At 33.0% G+C, this 26628-nt stretch overlaps 2 protein-coding genes and 1 long non-coding RNA gene across 3 annotated transcripts; 1 reads left to right on the forward strand and 2 right to left on the reverse strand.

The window, feature by feature from the left end:
- Nucleotides 1–42: 42 nt before the first annotated feature.
- Nucleotides 43–7763, reverse strand: LOC135845486 (juvenile hormone acid O-methyltransferase-like). The gene is made up of 6 exons (XM_065364069.1): nt 7603–7763; nt 4424–4610; nt 4138–4310; nt 3918–4050; nt 3687–3834; nt 43–467 (listed from the first exon to the last, which is right to left on the reverse strand). The coding sequence occupies exons 1-6, from the start codon at nt 7623–7625 to the stop codon at nt 292–294; spliced, it is 840 nt and encodes a 279-aa protein (XP_065220141.1). The 5' UTR covers nt 7626–7763; the 3' UTR covers nt 43–291.
- A 182-nt stretch (nt 7764–7945) lies between these two features.
- Nucleotides 7946–21362, forward strand: LOC135845487 (uncharacterized). The gene is made up of 2 exons (XR_010558761.1): nt 7946–8148; nt 19698–21362. It is a non-coding gene; the product is annotated as an uncharacterized LOC135845487 (long non-coding RNA).
- On the reverse strand, nt 20937–25213 carry LOC135845484 (N-acetylgalactosaminyltransferase 7-like). The gene is made up of 13 exons (XM_065364067.1): nt 25080–25213; nt 24844–24996; nt 24581–24755; nt 24304–24512; nt 24062–24228; nt 23780–23987; nt 23529–23705; nt 23268–23385; nt 23044–23169; nt 22099–22320; nt 21929–22027; nt 21716–21841; nt 20937–21629 (listed from the first exon to the last, which is right to left on the reverse strand). Exons 3-13 carry the CDS (start codon nt 24749–24751, stop codon nt 21486–21488), a joined length of 1767 nt encoding a protein of 588 aa, XP_065220139.1. The 5' UTR covers nt 24752–24755; nt 24844–24996; nt 25080–25213; the 3' UTR covers nt 20937–21485.
- Between the last annotated feature and the right edge of the window lie 1415 nt (nt 25214–26628).

The following is a 26628-nucleotide window of genomic DNA, read 5'->3' on the forward strand; positions in this document are numbered from 1 at the left end:
TCAACAATAGAGGAGTTGTGGGCTTATGGAGTAAGTACTAACTACCCATAGTAAATTATTATTATATTTTTTTTTACTTTTAATTTTAATTTATTTTTTTCATAAAAATAATCATAAAAAATGCACTTGTAATTTTATGACAATATGTATGAAAAAAAAACACACAAAAAAATTACTGTAAATTTGTTTTTAAAGGTAAGGTAAAATATGTTGCTCCCGTTGCCGTGTAGTATGTTAATGCAGATTTTCAGTCATAAGTTGTAAAAGTTTGAACCGTTAGATGGTACATCGTTAGTGAGGTTTATAGGCGTAAATCGTTATCAACGAGTACTTAAACGTGACTTCATTCGTTTCCAGTAAGGTGCATAAATTCGACGTCCACATCTTCTCCTTCCAATCTTGGTCGTATTCTTTTAACATGTGCTCTGGTATAAGGCTCAGAAATGGGTTAACTGCCTCGATGGATTCTGTAAATGATAAGAAGAGAGTTGGTTTTAATAAAAATAATATGTGTACACTGTACACTGTACATCGACTCTGAGATTTTAAAGGATGCATTTTAAAGTCAGTTAAATACACAGCTCAGGTCAAATTTTCGGTACAAAATAGAGGTTTTGAAAATCTGCTCATAGTCGGGGGGGGGGGGGGCTCATAAAGATCATTTACACCCCCCTGCCGATCCTCTGGGACAGCTTTTTTTTTTAAAGGGGGAGTCCTAAGAAACATTTCTAGTAATAAAAAGTTGCCCTACTTACAAAATGGCGGCCATTTTGATTGGCAGGTCAGCCGAAGTCGCAGAATTTGCGTTCCAATAACATAGGATTAGCATACAATTTTTTAAACCGAACAAAAATAGATCGAAAGAGCAGGCAAAAATTCATCACCTGTCAAAATTTTAAGTGCTAAAGTGCTTTTTTCGATTTTTGGTGAATTTTCAAGAATCAAATTTTGGCCAAAATGTGAGAAAAAATCAAAATTTTACCAAATGGGCCTAAAAAGCTGAAATTTGGAATATACCCTATTTTCGACCTGCCAAATCGATTGGAAACTGTTTCCAACCGTTTTGAGCAGTTCTGGAGCCTCAAGCAGATTTTGAAACTAGAAATTCTCACAAAATTTTATCAAATGAATCTGGAAAGCCGAAATTAATTCTGCAAACTAATTTCAATACGCTATGCAGTCGACTGCAGATAAATTTCAAGTCGTTTTGGAGTCTCCAGCAATTTTTTGAAAATTACTGCAGCCTCCAGTAAATTTTTGAAACTTGAAAACTATGCACTCCAATTTTAACACACTCTGAAGACGAGTTCAGGCGGGTTAAACTAATTTTGGAGCCTCCCGCGATTTTTTGAAAATTACTGGAGCCTCCAGTAGATTTTTTAAACTCGAACTTCCCACAAAATTTCATCAAAATGGAGTTGGAAAGCCGAAATTAATTCTGCAAATTAATTTCAATACGCTATGAAGTCGACTGCAGGTGAATTTCAAGTCGTTTTGGAGCCTCCAACAACTTTTTGAAAGGTTGTATGGAGTTTTTTGGAAAATTGAAATTTTCAAAAATTTTCTGGAAGCTCCAAAACCATTTGAAACCACCATGCCGTCGACTTCATATCGTATTGAAATTATTTTTCGAACTAAATTTCAGCTTGCTAACTCCATTTGATAAAATGTTGTGGGAATTTCAAGTTTCAAAAATCTGGTGGAGACTCCAGTAATTTCCAAAAAATCGCTGGATGCTCCAAAATGACGTGAACCCACCAGAAGTCATCTTCAGAGGGTGTTGAAATTGGAATGCAGAGTTAATTTCGGCTTTCTATCTCCGTTTGATGAAATTTTGGGAAATTTCAAGTTTCAAAAATTTACTGGAGGCTCCAGTAATTTTCAAAAAGTCGCTGGAGACTCAAAAACGACTTAAAATCTACATGCAGCTGACATCGTAGCGTATTGAAATTAGTTTTACAGAATAAATTTCAGCTTTCCAACTCCATTTTGATGAAATTTTGTGGGAATTTCGAGTTTCAAAAAACTGCTGGAGACTCCAGAACTGCTCAAAACGGTTTGAAACAGTTTCCAATCGATTCTGCGTGTCGAAAATAGGATATATCCCAAATTTCAGCTTTCTTGGTCAATTTGGTAAAATTTTGGTTTTTCCCCCTCATTTTTTGCCTAAATGTTTTCAAAAATTCACCAAAACTCGAAAAACGCATTTTAGTATTTGAAATTTTGTTAGGTGACAAATTTTTGCCTGCTCTTCAATTTAAGAGTCGTATGATATCCTGAATTTTGAAGAATAATTCTGACTTCATCGAGAAAACAATTATTGGGGGGAGGTGAGATCGCATGCTCCAAAATTTTCAAAAAGTTGAAAAATTCGTCTGATTTGAGAAACTTTTAATTTTTCAAGTGTAATAAATACAGCAGTCGTGTTTGGGGCATGAGTGAGAGACGCTTACAATATTGTCTGCGGAATATTATTTTAAATTTTTTTCATCCAAAATAATTTTGAATTATGCCTAGGTGAATTTGTGTTGTTTTTGAAAATTAAAAAAATGTGCAAACATTATCGAAACACAAATTTTTAAAATTTCTGGGGAAATTGAATCCCCTTCTCACTTTTTATCTTGATTCCAAATGCCTCGTGGGTCAAACATGGCCAGTGTATTTATTATTAATTTAGGTACAAAATGAAAATATTCTCAAATTGGGCTAATTTTAGAAGTTTTCGAAATTTTGGGGGTACCAAACATTTTTTCAAATTATTGGTATGTGCTTATTTCTTGGTGTAAATTCCTAGGATTCCTCTCTGATTCTTCAGACAAAATTTCAGTCATCTTTTCTCTTGAAAAATCCTTCTCACTCCTTCTCACTGGCAATTTTTTTATTTTATTTTTTGTTTAAATTTTCGTACTTTCTTATGGTGAGCCAAATTAGTACATATTTTATCATTTTTATCCAGAAAATGGTCAGCGAAACTTTAGATTTGGATAGACCACTGAAAAATGTGTTGGGGCGAAGGTGTTGCCGACTTTAAAATTGAAGGGGCAAGTTAAGTTTTTTAATACTAATCGTTGAAATTCACTTCATTTCGGGAATGAGTAGTTTGAACATCGAAAACTTAAAAAAATCGCATATTGTAATCTTTTGCCCAACTTGCAAATTGAAGGGCCTACAAATGAATTTGAATTTCAAAAAATCGCAATAAAATGAGAAAATCAAAACAATAATTGATATGTAGGAATGTGATTTCGTTCAGTTTTCGAACTTCGATGTTCTACTCACTCCTGTGGTCAAAAATGAATTTTGTCTGCAAATTTTGAAGAACGCAATTTTCTCCTTCTATTTTAAAGATAGGAAACACCTTTAAGTAGGTATCTAATCCAATATTTTTGTATCAAAATTTGAAGTTTCGCTGACTATACTCACTGGACATACAATTTTCTCATGATTTCCAAAAATGAGGATAAAAAATTTATTAAATTTTGAGTAAGTATTCCTTTTTTTTCTATGTAAAAAAAAGTTGCTACAAAATAAAATTTTGCGCTGGTTTAAAATTAAACGCTTTGGTAATCAGCATCAGAAAATTAAAGCCCAACGAAAAATAATTGGATCTGATCTGATACTACTACCAGCCAATCGAATCGAAAGTAAAAAGTCATCAAAAATGAAAATTCAAACAATAAACTCACTGTAAAGGACTTGTTTTGATGGTACAGTATAAGATGTTGGCGTACAGAAACATTCCTTGACATGGAAACCGACGCTTTGCATCAAGTTCTTAATATCAGATACCGGATCTGCACTATAATGGTAAGGTGAAATCACATCTCTGTAGTTCTGCAGAAAAAGAGAAAATCAATCAAAATCAAAGTTCAATATTTCGAAAAAATATTGATACGTAGTGCACGAGTGAGCATTACTTTCATGTACGGAGACCACTTTGGTGAAGCAGCTAAAAGCTCGTAAAGCCTATAGATAGGGCTGGTAGCGAGAAAAATGAGTAAAGTTTCTCCTCCTGGTTTTAAAATTGAATATATATTTCTCATGGTGGTTCTGTAAAATATCAAAGCATCGAGTTGTTAAGAAAGGTATAGCACAAATAATATAAAAAAATACTCATCTATATTATAAATTCCTCACCTTTGGTCTTGAATCCAATGTAAACAATAAAACGAAAAAACCGAATCGAAATTTAATTTGTATTTCTCAGCCACCTTTGGATTAGAGATATCCATCACTTCGAAATTCAGACGCGAATCTTTGTAGTTTGAGTTTGCATAACTGATCATCGCTGGAGATATATCAACACCCAACTACATACATGAACGAGATTTCAAAAAAAAAAAAAAAAAAAATTAGTACGAAATCATTTACCTACTTATCAAAATATTTTAAAAAGTAACTAAGTAGGTATTATTTTTGTTACCATTTCACCATTGCTGGGAATCAAAGGCAATAAATAATTATACGTCAAATCTCCAGGACCGCAACCAATATCTAAAATTTTATGTTTACTGTTCCATTTCATCTTTGGTTTGTATTTTTGTAAAGCGATGTCAGCATCTCTGTCTTGCATTCCATGATATGAATAATAAGTTTGAGCCTTACTGAGTCTAAAAGTAAAATATCACCGAAAGGTTAACGTACATCTTCTATTTATTTTTAAATATAAAACTAATTATCATAATTCGTAAAATAGTACATTATAAGAAGTAAGTAAAATAGGTGTAGGCAGGCAATAGGTTTATGAACTGTTGACTTTCCGTCAAACCATATCCGTATGACTTTCTTTTGTCGTCGAGTGTTTTTAAAATGACCTTTCAAATAACCGATGTGGTTTATTTTTTCTTGAAAAAAGTTTAATTTTAGAATTTCTAAGAAAATATGGAAGTTTATTATTTTTTATTTTTTTTAAACGGATCAATAGACGATCACCACGCGTGTCGATGGATTTTGATGTAAATCTACCTACAACTGTGAATGAATATAATTAAAGATGTCGAGTAAGTACAATGAGAAATGTAGATTTCGTCTTGGCTTACAAAATGAATTACCTGCACCAATGTGAATATCTTACAGTAGTTTTCAATACAATTTCTATTCAGTCTGGTTATAGAAAAAAAAAAAACTAAAAAAGGATACAAAAAGATTGCAAGATAGGCTAGGTATGGCAAACATTTCATTAAGGAAACCTATAGGCAAGGCATGAATGACAGAATTTGTAAGGATTGTTTGAATGAAGCCACCAAAAATTTCCAATTTATATAGGTAGTAAAATATACGTAATAATGTTACTTTTTTCACTATTTATTTTTTAGAAGACCTGTCATATTCATAGGAAGAATTATTTGCATAAGTGGTATTCTGACGTGTTAAAATTGCAGAAAAGTATTAGAAAAGATCCATCAATTTTGGTGTGCTTTAGTGCCTTTTCCTCCTGAAATGCAAGAGGCAATGAATAATTGAATACTCCGTATAGGTACCTATTACCTACTCGTGATATGAAAAATTCCAGTAGGTAGACTTATAATTTTTTGAAATGATAAAACATCAAAATATTAGGCTTAAAATTGTCAAAAAAATTAAAATTCAACAAAAAATTTGAAAATTCAGAACTTTTTTCAAAATTTCTAGATAATGGAACCTATTTGAAAAAAATTGATATTATTTGGGAAGAAATTGTGAAAAAATCGGTTCAAGCTTTGAAGAATCAAACTGACCAAAAAATTGGGTTTGAGTAAATTTTTGTTAGTTCGATACAAAAATAGTTTTTTTTTTTTTTTTTTTTTTTTTTTTTTTTAAAGAAAATTTCAAAGTTTTGAGCAATGTAAAAAATGTGTTTTTTTCGTTCTTAACAAAAAGAGGTAGTTACCTCCTGTCATCTAAGCCGATAAAAACATGTACCCCCAGGAAAAATTTTGGGATGCTGAATTTCTTATTTAGAATCCGGAATATTTTGGCTCATTTTTTGTGAAAAAATCAATAAAATCTAAATACTTAGTATAAATTCTACGTACACCTATCTCGATTGTTCAAATCCTTTTAATGACCACTTCAAGCTGTTTTGAATTATAAAACCTCCAGAAAATTCTTTTGAGCTTTCCAGTTTTCGAAAAATATTATCAAAAGGGGGAACAATTATTTGATTCGAATTTTTAGTAGCTGAATTACATTTGGTCTACTAACCTTGTTTTCAACTGAAATACTCAAAAATGTGCCAAAGGTTCTAGAATAGCTCATCGTTGTCTATCTATTGATTTCTAAATTTTAAATTTTGATTTTTTTTCAAAAGGAATGAACAGGTCAAAAAATATTGAAAAATTCTCCAAAAATCGAAAAATTAAATAACAATTCAATGTTTAAAATTTCGTCGTGTTTGTACGTGTATTTTTGAATGTTTTTTTGTCCTGTTAGAAAATGGTCCTGCCACTCAGAAAACCCTCCCTTCATCAAAGTAGGTATATAATTCAGTTATTTGATTGTTTCGATATCTTTTTTTTCATCCCTTAAATCTGAAATTTCGAAAAAGTTTGTATTTTTTTGAGTTACTTTAGAATTTAGATACTTTTTCAATCACACATGAAGTTACTGGATAATTACCCACTTTTTCAACAAAATTTTAGGCATATTTTAGTAAAATTTGAGAGAGTAAATTGTCTTTTTGCCCCTCATCAATTCTTCAGATTTTTTTCAAAGTTACAATTTTTTCATTTTTTTTTTTTTTTTTTTTTTTTTACCAAAGCACTATTTTTTAGCTGCGTTTACTGATCTTAATCTTTAAAAATATAATTTGAAAAATTCATGTTGTAAAAATTTTACTCTGAAAGTGACCTCTACTGGATATTTCAAAGTTTGAGAATTTTCTAAAAAATGTTTTAAGATTCTTCAAGAAAGTCTTGCTTAAATTATTATTTTTTGAATTAAAAAATGTTTTTTGAAAATATTTAAACAATAACCTAATAAGGTGTATAAAAATTTTTTAATAAGGAAAAAAAACTACCTAAACTAAAAAATGTTGAAAAAAAAGGAAAAACTGAATCAAAGCAGAAATGAGAAAATGTTCTCAAATTCTTGGCACATAAATCAATAAGGACAGTAAGACTATCTAGATATTTATTATTCCTCAATTTCGATTAAAGGGTTATTTTTAATTCGAAAAATTAACAAAAATTTTTCAAAAACGTTTCTCCTTGAAGAGAACTTCTTTTTTCAATTTTTAGCCGAAATTTTCTTAAAAGAAATCAACATTTCGAAAATTCAATGTTGAGATTCAATGAAAATTACCCCATTAATATTTTAAAATAATTATACTTGACTGCAATAAATTTTTTTCAAAAAATAATAAATACCTATACCTAATAATTGCGAGTACCTACCTATATTTATCCAGCCAATAGCTAACACTTTAACGTCTTATCTTAATTTTCAAAATGTTAAGATTTCAAATTGCTACATATTTTCTACCCCACAAAAAATTCAAAAACCCCATCCTCTTCTAAAAATTTCCACCCTAAAACACAAACCCCCTTTCCAGCAAACCAAACCAAATCACCAAAAACTAAAAGCAAAAGCAAAGCAAAAAACCAACAAAACATACACACGTACCTGAATAATGCACCTGAAGTCATATCGAAGAACTGACCTATACCGACGTCTTCTTTGTTAACGAATAACTAAAAAAGATTTGAAAGTGTTGATTATTAAAAACAGAAAGAGGCGAAGATACGTCTGAAGATTCATTTTATACCGAAGGTACCTCATATCTGGAGGGGTTTTTCTTTAAACACATTCGAATCGTTGAATACGTACACATTTAACGTGTAGACAGACCTTAGAAAGGGGAGAGGAAATCACGGTCCATCTGTATGTTAATGACAGCTATTTATTTTATTATTATTTATTTTCTCTCTCTCTATGCGCTTCGACAATGTCTGTAGTACTTAAAATGCATTTACGATGGGTGTAAATTTTTGACGAACCGTCTGGATTACTATCGCGGCTAGGATGATAAAGTATGATAACCTTATATACTGCATGGTGTCCGTGTTATCTATAATACGTTAGTTCCTTGTTGTTTTTTTTTCACGAAAAATGGGTTAATGAATTTGTATTGAAAGATGAATGCCAAGATTTGTTTTTTCGGTTTAATTGGTAAATTTTTTATTTTAGTGATTTTTTTTTATTATTATTACATTTTTTTTCTTGGAAAGAGACGAGGAAGTAAAGAGGGAATTTTTTTATGCTTTTAAGAATTATTGAAAAGGTGATTAGGTATAGGTACTGATTTGAGGGTTCATTGCTCTGATTTACAAAATAAGTTTGCAAAAAGTTTCACTAAGACATAGGTAGGTGGGTATTCTTGATTGATTATACCTAAAATAGGTAGGTGCGGTAATTTCAGCTGTCAATTTTTTAAAACGAGCTTCTAGATTTTTTTCAGGTGTTCTCAATTCTCAAACACAATCGACGGTAAAATTACTTGATCATGACGTTACAAGCTGAATTTTGACTAAAAGACCTCCATATAAATGTTTCGTAAAAGTGGTCTGTTTTTTCCAAAATATTCAGATTTTGAGTGTTTTTGGAATTTTAATAATTTTGAAAAAATGGAAAGCCAAATTTTCAAACATTACAGTGAAGTACAGGATGATCTCTCAAGTGCTGTTGAAGCTGGCAGAGAATAAAGAAAATTAAGAAATGGGCAATTGGGCATATTGATAAATTTTTGAAAGATCGGGACTGTCCCTTTCTCGTGGCTAAAGAGATAAATAATCAGAATTCGTCTGACTATAGCAAACACGTATTTATTTATGCTCAAAAATTTGAGAAAAAGTAAAGAATGACTCCAAAAAATGATTCAAATTTCAGTTCCTGGCAATCTCCCCCCCCCCTTCCTTCATTGAAACAGGCCTTTTGGGAGAACTAATTCCACTAGAAAAATTAATGAGACCATGAAATATTTGAAAAAATGAATTAAATGCCAACTAGTCTTTCAAATTCTGGGAGCCAATCAACCCTCTTGCCCTCAACTTACCAGGGTCGAGCTCAAGCATTTTCTGTTCTAGGCGGCAAGCTTTTTTTTACTGTCTTCGTCCCCTCTCAAGATTAGAAGGGTCTTGCAATCGACAGAAAATTTTGTGAACCAAACAAAAAATCTGAAGGACACACAAAACACACCATAAAGCCGAATTTCAGGTGCTGATTCGTTCTTAAATTTTTGGTAAATTTTCAAAATGTTTTTTGAAAAATCAAAGATATTAGATCTTATTTTTGACTTTTCAAATTGATTGATAAGGATTAGAGGCCCTTTTAGAGCTTTCATCAGATTTTTTAATTTTTTTTGTTGTGATGAATTTCAATTTGACTTTTTTTTGTGATATTTGATGCAGAATTTAGAGATCATTTTGTTGATCTCTCAAATATTTCAGCTCTCTATCTCAATTCGCAATTTTAAGAAATTATAATCTTCTTCATGTAAAATTAACCATTTGAATTCTCAAAATGAAATTAAAAATTAATGAAATTGATAATTTGAAATTTGGTTTGTTGGTGTGTTTTTTTTAGATGCTGATCATTAAATTTTTTCTAACATTATTCGCAGTGACAAAATGACGAACAAAAATTACTGAAACTCTGATTTGTGAAATTTTGACATCATTTAACCCCCCTCGAGACCGTTCTAAGACCCTCACGTTCTAAACCTCTTCATAAAATCGAAGTAGTCATTTCAATTTTTGATTTTAAAAAATTCCTGGACCAGGAAAATTTGCACAGAACATTTTAAAGCAATGTTTGAACACATAATCCCCCCTTTTCCCTCCAAAATCGGACTCTGTACTTCAGATTATGCTCCTAAAACCCCTCCGGATTTAAAATGCATCGTAATGGAACATGTGGCCACCTATTCTTCATTTTCGAAGTAACTACTTCCTTACTGTTGAACCGACCTCCAATTTTTTTTTCAAAAATTTCAATCCAATTTTTCAATCATCCTGTCTCATTAAATTTTTGAAAGTTCATTCGTTGATGCCTTGCAGGAGGTCAACAAGGCCATTAAAAGCCCATTTTCCCAAAAAATTCAAAAAAAAAATTTGTAAAACGAGAGACTAACACTGAAAAACATCAATTTGATAACTTTTTGCAGTCTTTTATATTTTTTCTCCTAGAGAGGCTCAAATTTCAAAGTTTTAAAATTGAAGTCTGGAGGAAGTCCAACATTACGAAATTTCAACACTTTACATTGTGAATCGTTCTCGGTGGAAACATGAGAAAATTCCTGAGAAAAGAAATTTTAAATGTCAGCTTCGTATACCTACCTCTGCGTCATTAGTTCTCTAAAAATAAACAATCAACCTGAAATTTCCCAAGGTAGATGGTTCCTGTATAACATGTACAGCTCTAACTTTTCATTACTCATTCAACGAACATCACTTGGCCACCTACTTGAAATTTTTCCTTCATTCGAATACAATTAAAATTCAGTAATTTTTCCACAGCTTGGCGCGACGCGACTTTGATCAACGCGAGCTTGTCTCGATAATGTACAAAATTAGTAGCTACTACATGCTTGAATTAAATCAAAAATAAACATCGTGAAAACTCATTAAGCTGTGCACGTGCTAAATTCGCGACATTTACGCCAAATTGCATTTCCGACTGTACACAAGACGCACATTGCTGTTCGGGAAATACCCGAAGATATTTGTATTTGTGGGAAGACTGAAGAGCGTTGGTAGGTACTTAATACTGAGAAAGTGTGGCACGTGGAGTTCAAAAAAATATAATAAATTTTAGCGACATCGCGACGAATTTCGCCTCAATCAGCAAAACTATATTATAGGAACACAACAAGAGAGCATTGGCATGAAGACAAGAAAACATTGCGTTGATCAAAATATAAGCTCATAAAACGACATTGTATGCACGTGGTGGTTTGACTGGCATGGCATGGCATGGCGCAGCTCAGCGTGCTTTTGAGAAATTGCATTCTTTATGTTTTTTTATTGCAATTTGTAAACAGGAAAGATATAGCTAGACGAGGAATTTTAATACCTATTAAATTTTATAGCGGTGTCAGCAGAGGAGAAATAGATTCAGATTTAGTGTAAGTAAGTAAACAACGTGGTGACAAAATTGAAGCGTATTAGTTTTTTGAGAATAAAGAGGATGACTGAATCAGCCGAAATAGTTTAAAATAAAGCTGCGGTTGGGTTCAAATTTCTTTCAAATTCAACACGTAGATTTTTTGATTTTTTTGCTTTTTTTCTGAGGTTCATTTCAAGTGCAAAAATATGATCACTGAGAAGATCACGATTTCAAAATTTACATATATATTGATATTTTCAAAATCTAGGTACTAAAAATTTGACTTTTGCTTTCGCCAAAATTTTTTGAAATCCAATCTTGTGAATTTGATTATTTTGGTGGCTATTTCTGGAACATGGCTTGAGAAAGTCAAAAACCAAAAAAGATTTCAAGCAAGAGATACCTTCTGTATTTTCCCATCTTATACTTCTCAAAATGAGTCCTTTTATGGAAGAGCAAGTCTAATTCTATAGCCCGAATCAAGCACAAGATGAAGAGGCGATGCCACATCTCCCAAAAATCAAAAATACAACTCATAAAAAGTTCAAAATTTTCGATCTACTTCTCGTTTAATTTGCTGGTAAAATAAGTATGTAAAGTAGCCTCTTATTTTTTTCAATTTTATTTCTATTTTATAATTTATAAATAGAATCACTTCACTTGCAATTTAAGTGATCCCCTTGCCTATAAGTAATGACTTATCTGCTTTTGTGAAAAACTTATTTTCACACTTCTAGGCCAAGAATAGGTAACTTTTCATGATATGGATGCAAATTACTGTAATTCAGCTCTTCACTCAGGAACTAAGTTCGTCTTTAATTCTACTTTGGAATCAAACATTTTTTAGAACCATTGATGGAAAAACAAAAAAAGTCTCAAGTCAAACAAAATTTCGAAAAAATTAGTTAAAAAATGCGATTATTACTGATTTTAAGAGGAAATTAGCTCTTAAAATTTTCAGAATCTCAATCTGACAGATTTTTCTAAATTTTCAAGCCATCGCTTTTTAAAAAATGGAAATAGGTATTTTGAACTAATTTTCGATCAATTTCTGGAACAAAGTCATCATGAAAAGTGACCATAAGATTTTATAAAAGTTTCATTTCTTTTCAAAATGTCTGCTTGAGAAGAATACCTAATATTTGGATCTAATCGAGAAAAATTGAAGGAATATTCAAAAAAACACCAAAGACAAGATTTTAAAAATGGAATTTCATTTTTTCTACTTGGGACAAAGGCTATAGGTGGATAAGTATGGTGAATTTGCCCCCGAGAGCTTTAGGGTTGATATTTGCATAGAAGGTGGGTACCCTTGAGCACCTTTCGTCAGGAAAGTTTCAGACCCCCAGATCTCCCTCGTTTTTGAGAAACCCCCCTTTTCTGAAATTACAATTAAAAAAATTTCTCTGCCAAACGTGAACCGATTTTTTAAATTTTTTAGTATGTTGTAAACATCCATAAGAAGTATCCCTACAACAATTTTCACTCCCCTCCCCCCTATTTTCTACTCAAAATGGAGTTTTTTTAAGCTATATTTGCTAGTTTTAGCGATGACCATGATTCGGCACAAAAATGGGAATAGCATTTTTAAGTGTGTTTTTGACCCCTAAAAACATATATTTTTCAAAAAAAATTTTTTGGTGGGTCGTAGTCAAAAATTGAAAAAACTTACTGAGAGGGTAAAAATGGATTTTGACGTAAATGATTGTTTTTGGTAAACCAGGTGTCGTTTCCATATGAATCGAACCCCCCAAACACGAATATGACGTCTAATTTTATGTTACCCTCATTCACACCCCTCCAGTGCCTCTGCCCCCCCCCATTATGAAGTCCAATTTCATGATACCCTCATCCAGACCCCTCCAGAGCTGGCTGTAGCCTGGAAGGAGATGGATGAGAGTAGAGCTAAATTGGACTTTATATTTGTGTTTGGGGTGTTCAATATAATATGGAAACGACATCAACATTATGAAAATAGCTCAACTTTCAATACAATACAAGTGAAAATTGAGTTGATGGCAGAGGCACTGGAGGGGTGTGGATGAGGGTAGCATAAAATTGGACTTCATATTCGTATTCGGGGTGTTCGAGTCATATGAAAATGACACCAACATTATGAAAATAGCTCAACTTTCAATATAGTGAAAATTGAGTGGGGGGCAGAGGCACTGGAGGGGTGTGGATGAGGGTAGCATAAAATTGGACTTCATATTCGTGTTTGGGGTGTTCGATTTATATGGAAACGACACCAATATTATGAAAAGATCTGAACTTTCAATATTATAGGTACCTACTTAGTGAAAATTGAGGTGGGTGGCAGAGTCATTGGAGGGGTGTGGATGAGGGCAATATTGAATTGGACATCATATTCGTGTTCGGGGGGTTCGATTCATATGGAAACGGCACCTCGTTTACAAAAAACAATAATTTACACCACAATCCATTTTTACCCCCTCTGTAAGTTTTTTCAATTTTTGACCACGGCCCACCTCAAATTTTTTTTTGAAGAAAATATATGTTTTTTAGGGTCAAAAACACTCTTAAAAATGCCATTCCCATTTTTGTGCCGAATCATGGTCATCGCTAAAACGGGTAAGCAAAGCTAAAGAACTCCATTTTGTGGGGAAAATATTATGAGGGGGGGGGTGACAATTTTTGTGGGAATACCTCTTATGGATGTTTACAACATGCTAAAAAATTAGAAAAATCGGTTCGCATGAGGCTGAGAAATTTTTTTAAATTGTAATTTCAGAAAAGGGAGGTTTCTAAAAAACTTTGTGGTGGGGGGGTCGGGGCTGACGGAAGGTGTTCAAGGGTACCCACCTTCCATGCAAATATCAACCCTGAAGCTCTCGGGGGCAAATTCACCAATTCACCATACTTATCCACCTATAACCTTTGTCAAACCCCAATTTTTCCTGTTTAAATCTGTGTTTTCTGCGGTATTTTTCACACAAACAGCTACTCCTCAAAATTGATTCTAAATGTTTGATTTAGTGTGAGAAATTCAGTATAGGCTTAAGTCAAATTTTGGGGCCCCATAATCACACGTTCATTGCCCATTAAAAGCCCCCTTTGAAATAAGACTTTCGAGTTTTTTTTGTTTTTTTTTTCAATTAAAGAATCCAAAAAGTTTATGAAGGCTCTAAACTGGCTAAAAGTGATAAAAGTTGCTTTTTGAAGGCTTGCATCAGTTTAATGTATTTTGAAAGTTTTACATTTTTACCAACAAAAAAGTGGATGTTTTTAAGTGAATTTGTAAACTTTGAAAAAAATTGTCAAATATGAGAAAATTAAGAAATTAATTCTGAAAGTTTAGCTTCCAAAAATGCAACTTTTGTTGAAATTGGAGCAAGACTCTAAGTATTGGCTCATTCATCAATGAGCTTCAAAAATCATCAAAAGCATTACATTTTTGTAGGTCAGCACTGAAAATGTTCAAAAAAGCACTTCCTTTAAGACCCTAAAAATTATAGAATTTGAACCACAACTTGGACTGAACCCAGAAGAACTTTTCATGATACTTGAATTCGTTTATGGAAGAGGTAGAGGAAGATGAGGAGGAGGAGGAGGAGGAGGGAGAGAACACAAGAGGGACGAAGGAGGGAAAAGAAATTATAATTAATTGATTCGAGCACAATTTTTCAAAATACTTTTCTGGAATGCAGTTCAAATTGATGTTTTTTTTTGGTATTTTTCAAGACTGGGGAATTTCAGAACGTCTTAGATCCTTCAAAAGTACCTTTAATAAATCATAGGAATCACAAAAAAGATAGGTAAGAGTAGGTAGGTAGTAAATAAGAACTAAATGAAGGAAAATCCAAACATTCTCCAGAGACGCCAACTGCTAAAACTGATCAAAATCACTACCAATCGATCTAGAAGTTTGGAAATGAAGCATAAACTCAATTTCATCTTTTTTCTTTAAGTTAGTAAAATTTCGATTTTGTTCACAGCAGATAACTACTTAACTCAATTTTCAATCAAAAATTTTTGCCAAACAACAAAAAATAAAATTTTTCATTTGCCACTTTTTTGAAATTTATTGAATCAAGTTAATATTTTAACCTATCAGCCAAAAAAGAAAAAATAATGAAATATAATATAATTTTTAAACCCCACATTCCCCAACCTCATACCTAGATATCTTCCAAAACAAAAGCTAAAAATTACACTAAAAACACTCCATCCCTGCATCTCGATCTGTGATATTTTTTTTAGACAGCTCCAGGCTCATGTGTCCTCACTCCTCAAGTCCTCAATCACATCCAAACATCGAATTTGTGTTTCGAAACGAAAGAGCATTTGTGAAGATTGATTCGGTTTTGAAAAAGTAAAAAAAAAGAAACACCTTTTCAGCCCGAGGCGTTTTGTTCGGTTAAATTAATTGTAAAGGTATTATAGGTACCTACGTCCTACGACGATCTAACGATGACGACCTTGGTCAACGTTTATCTCATAAAGTGGTCTACATATAACTTTCTTTTTTTTTGGTTAAGATTGTGTACCTCATTTCTCCAGATTTTAGAGTTTAGGTGTTCCTAAAAAATACCATCGTCAATTTAAATGGTAGGCTTACTATCAAAATACGGTTTTACTTTCTATACACCAGCAAGCAGCTAGAAGGAGAAAGATGCGAGTCAGATATATTAGGGGACGAGATGCGAGATGCGAGATGACGAGGTAATTGAGGATGTTTTATGAATCACTAACTGCTCGTCACAGGTCGTTGATTCTGTTACGTAATATAACTTTTACCTAATTTTTTGAACTTCACCTTCAAATTTATTCGAAATATTATGAATATTAATACATTACCGGGTTTAACTTTTACGAAATCGTTTTTGTAAGCGCATCACTGTAAAGGCAACATGGAGTTTTCACTCGAACTGAAAATCAAACAGATGTTTAATAGCCAAATATAAATTGTTTTTTTTTTTTTTTAACATTTGACAGCCTATTTGATTTTTTTCAGGTATGTAATTTTATTTTTTCTATAAAGTGGGATTCATGGTTCTCAAAATCAAGCACTCAATCGAGTGATCATTTTTGCATACTTCCGTTTGAAAGGCGTCCGAGGACGAGCAAAATTTCTCAGAAATAGATAATAGACTCGCAATGTTTGCAAATGTGTACGCGTAAATGGCGAATTTTAAAAATAAATTTTTATTTTTTTTATATTTTCACCTTTTAAACTCTCATACGATTACGTAGATAGGTAGCAGGTACCTGTGTCTATGCTAAATACACATAGTATATGTAGATTGAGATTTTCGTGCATTCATATGCATATTTCTACGAGTATTTTCGTGACTCTGGTAGACGACAACGGATATACACCTACGGTAAACATCGCTCAATAAGTTCAAAATGACGATTTTCATGAAATCGATCTCGCATCGTGTGCTGTTTTTCTCATCCTTTTTAACAACGCAGCTTCCGAATGGATCTAATTTATGCGAACACGTTTTTTAACGTGCATTATGAGACGTAGCTCGTATAGTTAGTCGTATAAAATGACGTCAATTGTTATTCTGTTGTTATTAAGAAAAAAATATTCGGATTGAATGAATTGAGTATTGTGTTTTTGATTTTGGCAAAATGTCCTTGCTTTTGAAAAAATTTACGAGTGGAAGTCGTTGCGAAATTCGTAGGATGAGGTTCGAGTAAATGTTTATCGAAAGTTTATACGAGTAGAAGTAGGATGGTATCGAATTTGAATTATATTCTGGATTCCACAAATTTTCAGAGTCGGGCATTAAGATTGACAAGGGAACATCTTGATCATTCAGTCACCCATTTCGTTAATTTTTTCTAACGCAGGGAAAGCAATTTCTGTAGCTCAAAAGGAAAATTATTAAAGGTTCCATAAAGTTCCTGATTTTCCAAAATTTACAAAAATTGTAAAAATTGATCAAAAAAATGCCTCCCCACTCCCCCTCTTACCAAACGCAAGAAGCATCCCAATCAGGAGATGGCTTTTAGATTAAACAAAAAGAAATCTAAGAAGAACACAGAAATAAACCATGCCGATCCTTTCGGGTCCTAAATTTAATTTTGATAAATTTTTAAAAATTCAAGGCCCAACTTTCATAAAAAAATTAAAATTTGATAAAATTAAGTTACAGCTAGGTACCTATTTTGTTTGAATCCTGTTTTTTGGCCTCTCAAATATGAAGATGGTATCGAATCCTTTTAGAGCCTTCCGGTGATTTTTGTGATTTTTTGATTTTTTCAAGTTGAAAAAAATTTTCAATCTCAATTTGGTTAAATTGTGATTCTTTTTATGAAAAATACTTAAGGTACATCTCATGGTGATTTTAAACTTGTCAAAAATTCAAATATGTTATTGTTTAGGCTGATAAAATTTCAAGTAATAAAAACTATGGTAAAAATCTATTTTTTTTCCTTTTGGAAAAAATTCACAATTTTCATTATTTTTTTCTCAAAATTCTGTCCTCCTCCCATTCTGTTTCTCTAGACGATCACTTGGTCTCGCCTGTTGGGAAGACACAGTCCTAAAAATAATATTTTTTAGAGCCCAAATTTTTCAATTTTTCAATTTTTTTTTTTTTTTAGAAAATGGTTTTAATGGAAAGCGACTCTCACAATAAGTTGGTCCTAGAATATGGTTTATGATTTGAAAACAAAATGCCTGGAGTTGTACGTAGCAGCCCAAATCGGAAAGGTCATGAGTTTGGAACTTTTTTTTGGAAACAATACCTATGTAATTTGGGCCCAAAAATACATTAGGTACATTTTTTTCCACTCATGTCAAAATTGGTCTCCAAAACGTGTTGGTAATTAAAATATAAGCTAGAAAGAAGATTTTTGGAGTTTTTGTTGCTTAATCCATCGTCTAATTGCACATTTCAAGATTTATTCAAACATTTTTTGAGAAAAATTTGTTCCAAAAAAATACATTTTTCTCGCTCATGTTAAAAGTGCTCTCCAAAACGTGACAATAGTTAAAATGTGACCTAGAAAGAAGATTCCATATATGTTTTTTTTGGGGTGCTTATAATTACAAGATTATTACACCCATAAAGGGGGGAGGGTTAGATTTGGTTTGTGAGGTTGATATTTTTTATTAGGGAGATGAATTTTGGTGTTACTGCCCAATCGCACATTTCATTATTTTGGATCTTTTTTTTTTTTTTTTGAAAAAAATTGGTTTTAAAAAATATATTTTTCTCATTACTCATGTCAAAAGTGGTCCTCAAAACGATATGACCTGGAAAGAAGATTTTCGGGCTTGTGGCTGCTCAATTGCACGTTTCAAAATTTTGGGACTTTTAAAAAAAAAAATTGATTCAAAATTTCAAAAAAAAATGTTTTTTTTTTAAATAGTAAAAATTGGTATCCAAAACGTGTAAGTAGTTAAAATATGACCTAAAAAGAAGATTTTCAGAGCTGCGACTGGCCATTCACACACTTCAAGACTTTAAGATTTTTTTGAAAAATTTGGTTTAAAGAAATACCTATACTCCCAGTTTTCCTCATTCACGTTGAAAGTGGTTTTTAAAATGTACGTTATGGTTGATAGTTGAAATATGATCTAGAAAAAATATTTCCATAGTTTTAGCTGCCCGATCGGCGATTTCTCATAATTATCAGGGTTTTGAGGAATTTTTCAAAACAATTGTTATGCAAGAATTGTGTCTTTTTTGCAATTCAAATTTGACTGAGGTAGAGGCCTGGAAGGAGATTAGATATTTATTTCACGCAGTTTTTGAATAAATAAGAGAGACCTAGCTCGTATGAAAATAAAGATTGACTGTTGAGGTGGTTTTATCAATTTAGATATTGTTAGCAGCAGCACTGTCTCGAAAATGACGTTAGATGTAGGAATAATCATAACTCGTAAGGTGGTTTCGTCCAGGGACAGATAGGACTAAGGAGGTAGAAGGATTTTCCTCTTGAACTTCTAACTTATCAATGTGGAATTTTTCTTTTTGTCATCTAATACCTTTCAACAGTTTCAACCGTATTTTCTATTGTAAAAAAAAAAAAAAAAAAAAAACTTTTAAATTGGTGATACAGAAATGCCCATGAAAACTTACAAGTTACAAGTAAAGTAAATATTTTCAATACATTTTCTGTTTCCAATGTTCCAAGCGTCTGAAATCTTTAAATTCTTGGAATTTTTAGAACTTGAAAAAATTACCATTTTGTTAGAACAATTTCAATTTTACTTACAAAAAAAATGCTACTAAAATCTCATCTATTTTTTTTTTTTTTTTGGAAAATTGAAATATCTGGTTGAAGTTTATTTTTGGGGCCCAAACTAGAACTTTTTAAAGAATTTTTTTTGACAAAAAATTGTTAAAAAATATACGCATTTTCCATTTTTGAAACTTCAACAATTCCATTTTTCAAAATGTTTTAGTGAATGAGGAAGGACAGAATATTCAAAATAAAAAGCTGATTTTGTCATAAATTTGTGGACTGATGTGTCGGTAAGGCTCCTAATTTTTCATTTTGATGTAATTTCATTCCATTTTGACGATATTTTCTACATTCCAAGCAATTTCGTGAACATTTTTTAAAATTTCGGGATATTTTATATTAGTGAATCTTTTGATGATTTTTAATGTTTTTTGATGTTGTTTCAGAAAGTTTCTAGGAGCTAAAGGATCAATTGACAGACGTTGAATTTCACTTTGGAATTAATGTTATTCAATATTATTGAAGTAGGTAAAACTCATTATTTTCTTCGGAAAATGCACGTAAACCTAAAATAAATCAACACGAAGTATTATGATCTCTTTGCCTTGATAGTAGGCAACTTCTTCAACGTGTAAGATGAATCGTAGGCATAACCTAATCTACTCATAATAGCAGTTTTGTAAAAACACTTTAATTTCATTAAATTAAAAATGTAGAAACAATCAAGTTTTCGATTATTTTGTCTCATAAACCAATAATTTGATGTCACTAATAGGTTTATTGAACCTGAGGTTTATTTTAATTAATATTTCGTAATTAATCCCAAAACCGTAATTCTATTCCAAAAACCACTAATTCGTCATAAAGTAGTCTCATTAGGTTGAAATTGATCATGGAAATGGATTCCTCGTATCCGAAAACCCAACACTACATACTTCACTCACCTCAACAGCTTTCGTGAAGCTCAAAAAACGAGCTTCGAAATTCTTACCTATCTCTCTATTAGGAACATAGAACCTCCTAATATCATATATTCTCCTAGTGAAAATAGCTGTTTTCGTGTCGGATTTTGACGGATTTGAATCATTTGTCGTGTTGCGTTAGACGTTACCTATCTTCGGTTTGAAAAGGGGAAATTTGTCGATTTACATTTTAAAATTGTAGTTTTTTTTATTCTATTCGAACTGAAAATCAATTCGAGAAGTCGATTGTTGATGAAGAGAACTAATTTATCAATATTATATTTTTTGATGAGGTTTTTAGAGTGAGGCATTCAGAGTTCGGACCAGAACAATGCAAATTCGACATATTTTTTATTTCTCAACGCTACGACCTGAAGCTAAGAAATCGATTTGACTTTTTTATCGATTATCGAAAATTTGATATCGTGGATTTCAAATTGATTGATCACTCGTGTTGTTGTGTGAGGTGTGTAGAGTGTGGGTATTTGGTTATAAGAAGTTGAAATTTGGAAACATTTTATATTTCCTTGATACTAAATACGGAGAAAATGGTTGATTTTCGCCTCAAGTGTTATTTTTTCGTCAAAAATATTCATCCATCGAGATAAAATAATTATTGATAATTTCAACAACTTTTTGAAATTTCATTTCATTTCTTTGCAAAAAGTCAGCTTTCAAAATCAATTCCTTCAGCAACCTTTCACAACACCACGAACACAAAAATCGCAAATCGTTATAAAATTTATTGTCCTTTAAAAAATAACAACAATTTACAATACTTGTACTAACACGGACATGGTCATTATGACTTCTAAATAGGTAACAAACCGCACGTAAATTTTTTAAATAAATAACACTAAGTAAACATTAAACAATTACATGGCTTGCTGTAAAAATTAAGTACACATTAATCACAAGCTATTTTTCTTATTTTTGTTCTAGCTTTTTCAAACAAGTAATAATTTTTTTACACTATAAGTATAAGTATAATATAAAAAAACACACGAACATATATCACATTTGTAAACATTTCTCATTATAAATTAGAACACACTTAGAAACATTTTGATACAAAAAAAAAATATTACATCGCTTAAGTAGTATAGAATATAACTTTATACGACACACGAATGAGCTAAGCGTATCTTTTGATCAACATTATTCGCAAAGCCGCGCAGCTGCAGCTGTGAGACTCTTCATAGTGATGTTTTTATTGTCACATACATCGTTATCTCGTTTCAGAAGACTTAATATTTAACCAGTATCGTGGGATTACTTCCACTTGGGTACGATTTCTTTAAATATCCATTGCTGATAAGTGTTTATTGGATCGCAATGTAACAATATTAAATGTGACGTTTGAGGATGAACTGCCAAACACTTACGTTGGCCGGAATGTAGTATTGTAGAATGTTTCTGTATTAAAAGAAAAAAAATTCGATTAATATCACGTTTTCGTAATTTTTTTTTAAAGTATGAAGATAAGTTTCTATGAAACTAACTGAATCATATTGCCAAGGTCCTTCTACGCTTCCCAGACGGCAGAATACTAATTTAATACCGAGCTTGTCGGCTTCAACGCACCGCTCTCCGTTACCCAATTGACCTTTGGCATTTAGACGGAATAACTGCAACAAATTGAGCCGAATTTAGCGAACGCGAATTATTAAATATTCAATTAACTTTCGAGTGGAATGCCCGCACAAAACACATACTTGATTAACTCCATGACCGTGACATAAGCCTAATCCAATTATGGCAGGCGCAGCGGCACCCATTGTATCCATACATTTATCAGTAGCCACGTTTCGAACCTGTCAACAAAGAAAATCAATATCTGCATCTCTTTTTTTTCTTCGAATCTAGATACGAAAAATTTTATTACCTCGCCCCAGTAGAGGTTGGGAGGCAATTCTGGGAATTTTTGGTAAACGTCGGAGGCTACGTTATCCATAAACCATTGGAAACTTTTACATTTTAAATTTTCTTTTAAAGCTAACTGTTCGGTGATGTCGCCGATGTTCAGGTATCTGGCTAAGGGCTCTCTGGTGTAGAAGTATTCCTTGAATTTATCGTCGAACCAAACTTCGATTACTCGTTTATAGTTCTGAAAAGTTTATAAATAATTAATCGATTAGGAAATAGTAATGGGAACGAAGAGGAAGGGGCAATACAAAAAAAATGGAGACTGAGATAGTAATTATGCAAGAAACTGAGTATTTATTCAGCAATTTTAAACTTTCGAAAGCTTTTAGGAGACGATGGAAGGTCAGTTCATCAGTTGTTAGTATTTTGATTCTGAAGCAATGATATTACACCAACGAAGAAAATATTTACAAAAAAATGTGTAAATAATCGACATTCACGAGCCGAAAAATATTGACTCAATAAAATGACAAAATTTCTAAATAAATCATCGAACGCGAAATCATTTTGGGAAATGACAAAATGATTATGTACGAACAAATTATCCAGTAATAACCGAAATCACGAATGATCTGAAGAAGATAAAATCTAACCTGTGACGAAAGACAACCCGGGGAGCTTAAAATCACTGAACCTGAACCGAACGGAAATAAAAATGGCAGCGTTTAAAATCTTCGAATTTTAGTGGTGCTCAAAATTCGTAAATTTTACGAAAAATAATCTGATTCGAGGACACTTCATAAAAAGCCTCCCAAAGTACATATTTGGAACGTGGAAGTGGCCTTAAATGGTACTTAAAATTTTCAAAACTACTCCTGCCAACATTCCTTCAAGTTGTATTCAAAATATCGCAAATAATTATACAAAAAAAAAAAAAAAATTGGCTCCCAAATATTCAACTCACATTTAAAATCAGAGGTCCTTTAACCCGATCAGCCAATTTACCAAAACTGTAAGGCATAAATCCACGATACACGTGACCAACTCGAGAACACGGGACCCATTTGATCTTTCCACCGCATTGCCATATCTGATTACATATGCAAACAAATTAACGTCAACATTGGTAAACAAGCGTTGAAAAAAAATAATAAAGGTGCGAGTTCGATGCACTCCATAATTACATACTTTAAAAGACAGTTCGAAATTTTCGCCACCCCAAACCAATAAACCCGGATCGTAGCCTCCAATCTCCAAGAAATATTTCCTATCTATGGCAAACAAACCTCCAGCATGAGTCGGTGAACTGCGAACAAAAAAAAAAAAAAATTAAAGTTGAAAAAAAGACACTCTTATTTCGAAAACTGCCGCAGCGATAATTAAGCTATAAAAATAAAACGCTTTATGAACACGAACGCATCGTTTGACCTCAATTGTGCATTAACTTACTCGTAAGGTTCACTGTCATGAACTCGTTTCTTTCGTTCTTCCGGTGGGAGTTCGTTTTCTTTGTATAACATGCCCCATTCGAAAATACCGCGGAAATGATGACCGGCTTCGTAGACCGCTCTATACTCCCAAGTGTCATGATCAATTCCGTCTATAACCGGTACCGTCATCGTGGTTCTGCGACAATATCTTCAGTTAATGACCAAGATTCGAAATTAATTACGAGATAATCATCATACGAGTATATCTACCTGTCTTTATAGATAGGAGCTAATAAAGGAGGTAACCAGTTGTATCCTACTTCGCAGTGAGCATCGAGAAACAGGATTACTTCACCGTGTGCTTCACGAGCTCCTCTCGATCGAGTATTAATTAAACCTTCTCGTTCTTTATTCCTTAATAGTCTCACTTTACCACCGAATCTAGCGATGTAGTCTTCCAGTGGAGCTTTCAAATGATCTGCGAACATTTCATGGTGAATATTATCACACCATAGAGGTATAATTTCAAGTAGGCTGATTCGAATCGCTCACCTTTATTACTATAATCATCGACTAATAAAATTTCTTCTAAAAATTGAGGAGGTGTTCGTTTCAAAACACTATGAACAGTTCGAAGTAAGGAACTCCAACCTTCGTTATGGAATACAAGAATAACGCTAACTTTAGGCAAATCTTCAGGGTAATCCCAATGTTTACATCTGTAATTTTAAAATCACCACACAGTCAATTGATAGTCGAGTGAAATCTCCCAAGTTGAAAATTACGATACGTACTCAGTCATACGTAAATCAGGAATAGATCTATCGAGTGAGATTTCATCGGATACAGCCATATTCATACCGTACTCGTTCATCGCAGTATTAGCATCATTTTCTTTATGACTGGCAACTCGATGAGGTTTACCAGCTTCACCTGGACCATTTCTCACCGGTTCCGGAGGTGGTTCGAAATTACCAGCTCGATCGTCGGTAAAAACGACCATCTGAAATTATCAGCAAATCAATTAAAATCAAAGATAAGATAAGTGAAGTGAAGAAATCATCTACGTACCGCTGTTCGTAACACATAGCTCTGGGGATTATCGAGAAACGTGTTGACATTCTGTGATTTGGCATATAGTAAAAGTAACAGGAATGCTAGGATTGCGCAACCAGTCAATATTTTAAGCGATTTGTTCCTTTTGAATTGAATCAATCGTAGACGTAGTGAAATTAGGGCCATTGTACTGAAACATCCCACAGTAAAAACAGGTATTACGTCACCTGAATTGTTTATATTATTTATTAGTGTAAACAAAATCTAATTATACGTACAATCGAATTATGGAATGATTCGTGTATCTATTTGATGAGTTCCTGTTCACAGCATCATTATTTTGCACAGACAGCTACGCAGATACTCGACGATGGCTTTCATAACGAGAAGAATTTAACCGGAACAATTTGTTAACAACATGATAATCACATCTGAAGAATAAATTTTTTAAATTCCGGTTTTTTTAACACTCGTTCACGTAATCAAACTGGTGAATGTACAAGATGACACTGACTTGTTTTGGTTCAAAACGTGTACTAAAATTTCTTCAAAATTAGTCAATGTTACCGGAGATCGATGACTGAAGCTCAAACGAATAAAAATAATAATTGCGGAGTGAATGGTGAAGTTTTTAGTGAAAAATTCGAATTTACCTCACTTTAAAATCAATAATGCAATAATTTTTTATGGGTAAAGATGAAAAAATTCAAAACTTGTTTTTGAAAATTTCTGATTGTGGTAAACCTCACGGGTAATTCCCGGTAATTACGCTCGTTGTGTCTCTCTCCTCGTGTGTACGTGATGTACGAGTATTCTTGTTATGATATTCGAAGCGTTAAGATGTAATAATTATATTCCTTGTTATTTTTTTTATAATAAACGTTATTAATTGTTCGTTAATTGTTAATATGTTTCCTACATATTTCAGAAGTGGTCGAATGTGCGTCAACGAAGTGTTTTGATTTGAATAATTGAAAGTGTGTTTTTGTGTGTTGTTCGCGATTTCTGCCGAAAGCATGGTCAAAACGAAACGAAATCAATCGCCACCTTTTTCTCCATCGAAAGTGGACCTCTCAATGAATACCGTTAGCGAAATCGTCCAAGCAGCTAGCAGCGCAGTGCTACTGCCGGAAATATCGAAGTTTACGGGTGAGGTGTCTGCTACTGAAGCAAAAGAATGGTTGAAAAGCGTCGAAAATCAAGGCCTGATCGGTGGTTGGAATAACCTACAAAAGCTGGAAACTGCGAAGCGATTACTTACGAAAGCAGCCAAAAGTTGGTATCTACTCAATGCGGACGATATCAAATCGTGGTCCGATTTTCGAAGTTGTTTTTGGGAAACGTTTATTGGCGAAGATGATGGAAACGTGGTTGACAAGTGGGAACGTTTCTCCGCGCGATGTCAACAAGATAACGAATCATCAATCGAATACATCTTCGATAAGCTGCGTTTAGCTAAAGATGTTGGTGCATCCGTTGCAGAATCGAAAAATGCTGTTTGTGCTGGGTTTAAGTCCGAAGATATGGCGAATTATCTACGTATTTACGATTATTCGAAAGCTGCCGATTGGAGCAAACGACTTCGTGAATTTGAATCTAGTAAATCGAAACCTGACGTTGCTGAAAGTGAAAACGAAAAACCGGTTGTTCCTGATCCTGAAACGAAAAAGTCCGAATCCGTCCTTCTGGTCAATACAGCGTTAGGTGTTGATCGTGAAAAATATGTGAAAACGGCTGTTATCAACGGAAAAACGATTTCGGGAGCGTTGATCGATAATGGTAGTAGCGTATGTGTGATGCGAGCGTCAACTGCAGTCACCCTGTGCGAAACTATTCAACCCCCTTCGAATACGAGAATTTTCGGCGTTGGTAATTTGGAAAACGGATCGGAAGTACTTGGTAAAATCGTAGGTACGGTCTCAGTCGATGGTGTGGCAGTACCCGAAACGGAAATTCTAATCCTCCGTGATAATGCGTTACCTGTTCCTCTCGTCATTGGCTGTTCTTGGATCGAAAACCCGAATGTTGCGATGATCAAGTGGAAAGATCAATTTATCATCACA

This window comes from Planococcus citri, chromosome 4, assembly GCF_950023065.1.
Source record: "Planococcus citri chromosome 4, ihPlaCitr1.1, whole genome shotgun sequence".
Taxonomy (NCBI): Eukaryota; Metazoa; Arthropoda; class Insecta; order Hemiptera; family Pseudococcidae; genus Planococcus; species Planococcus citri.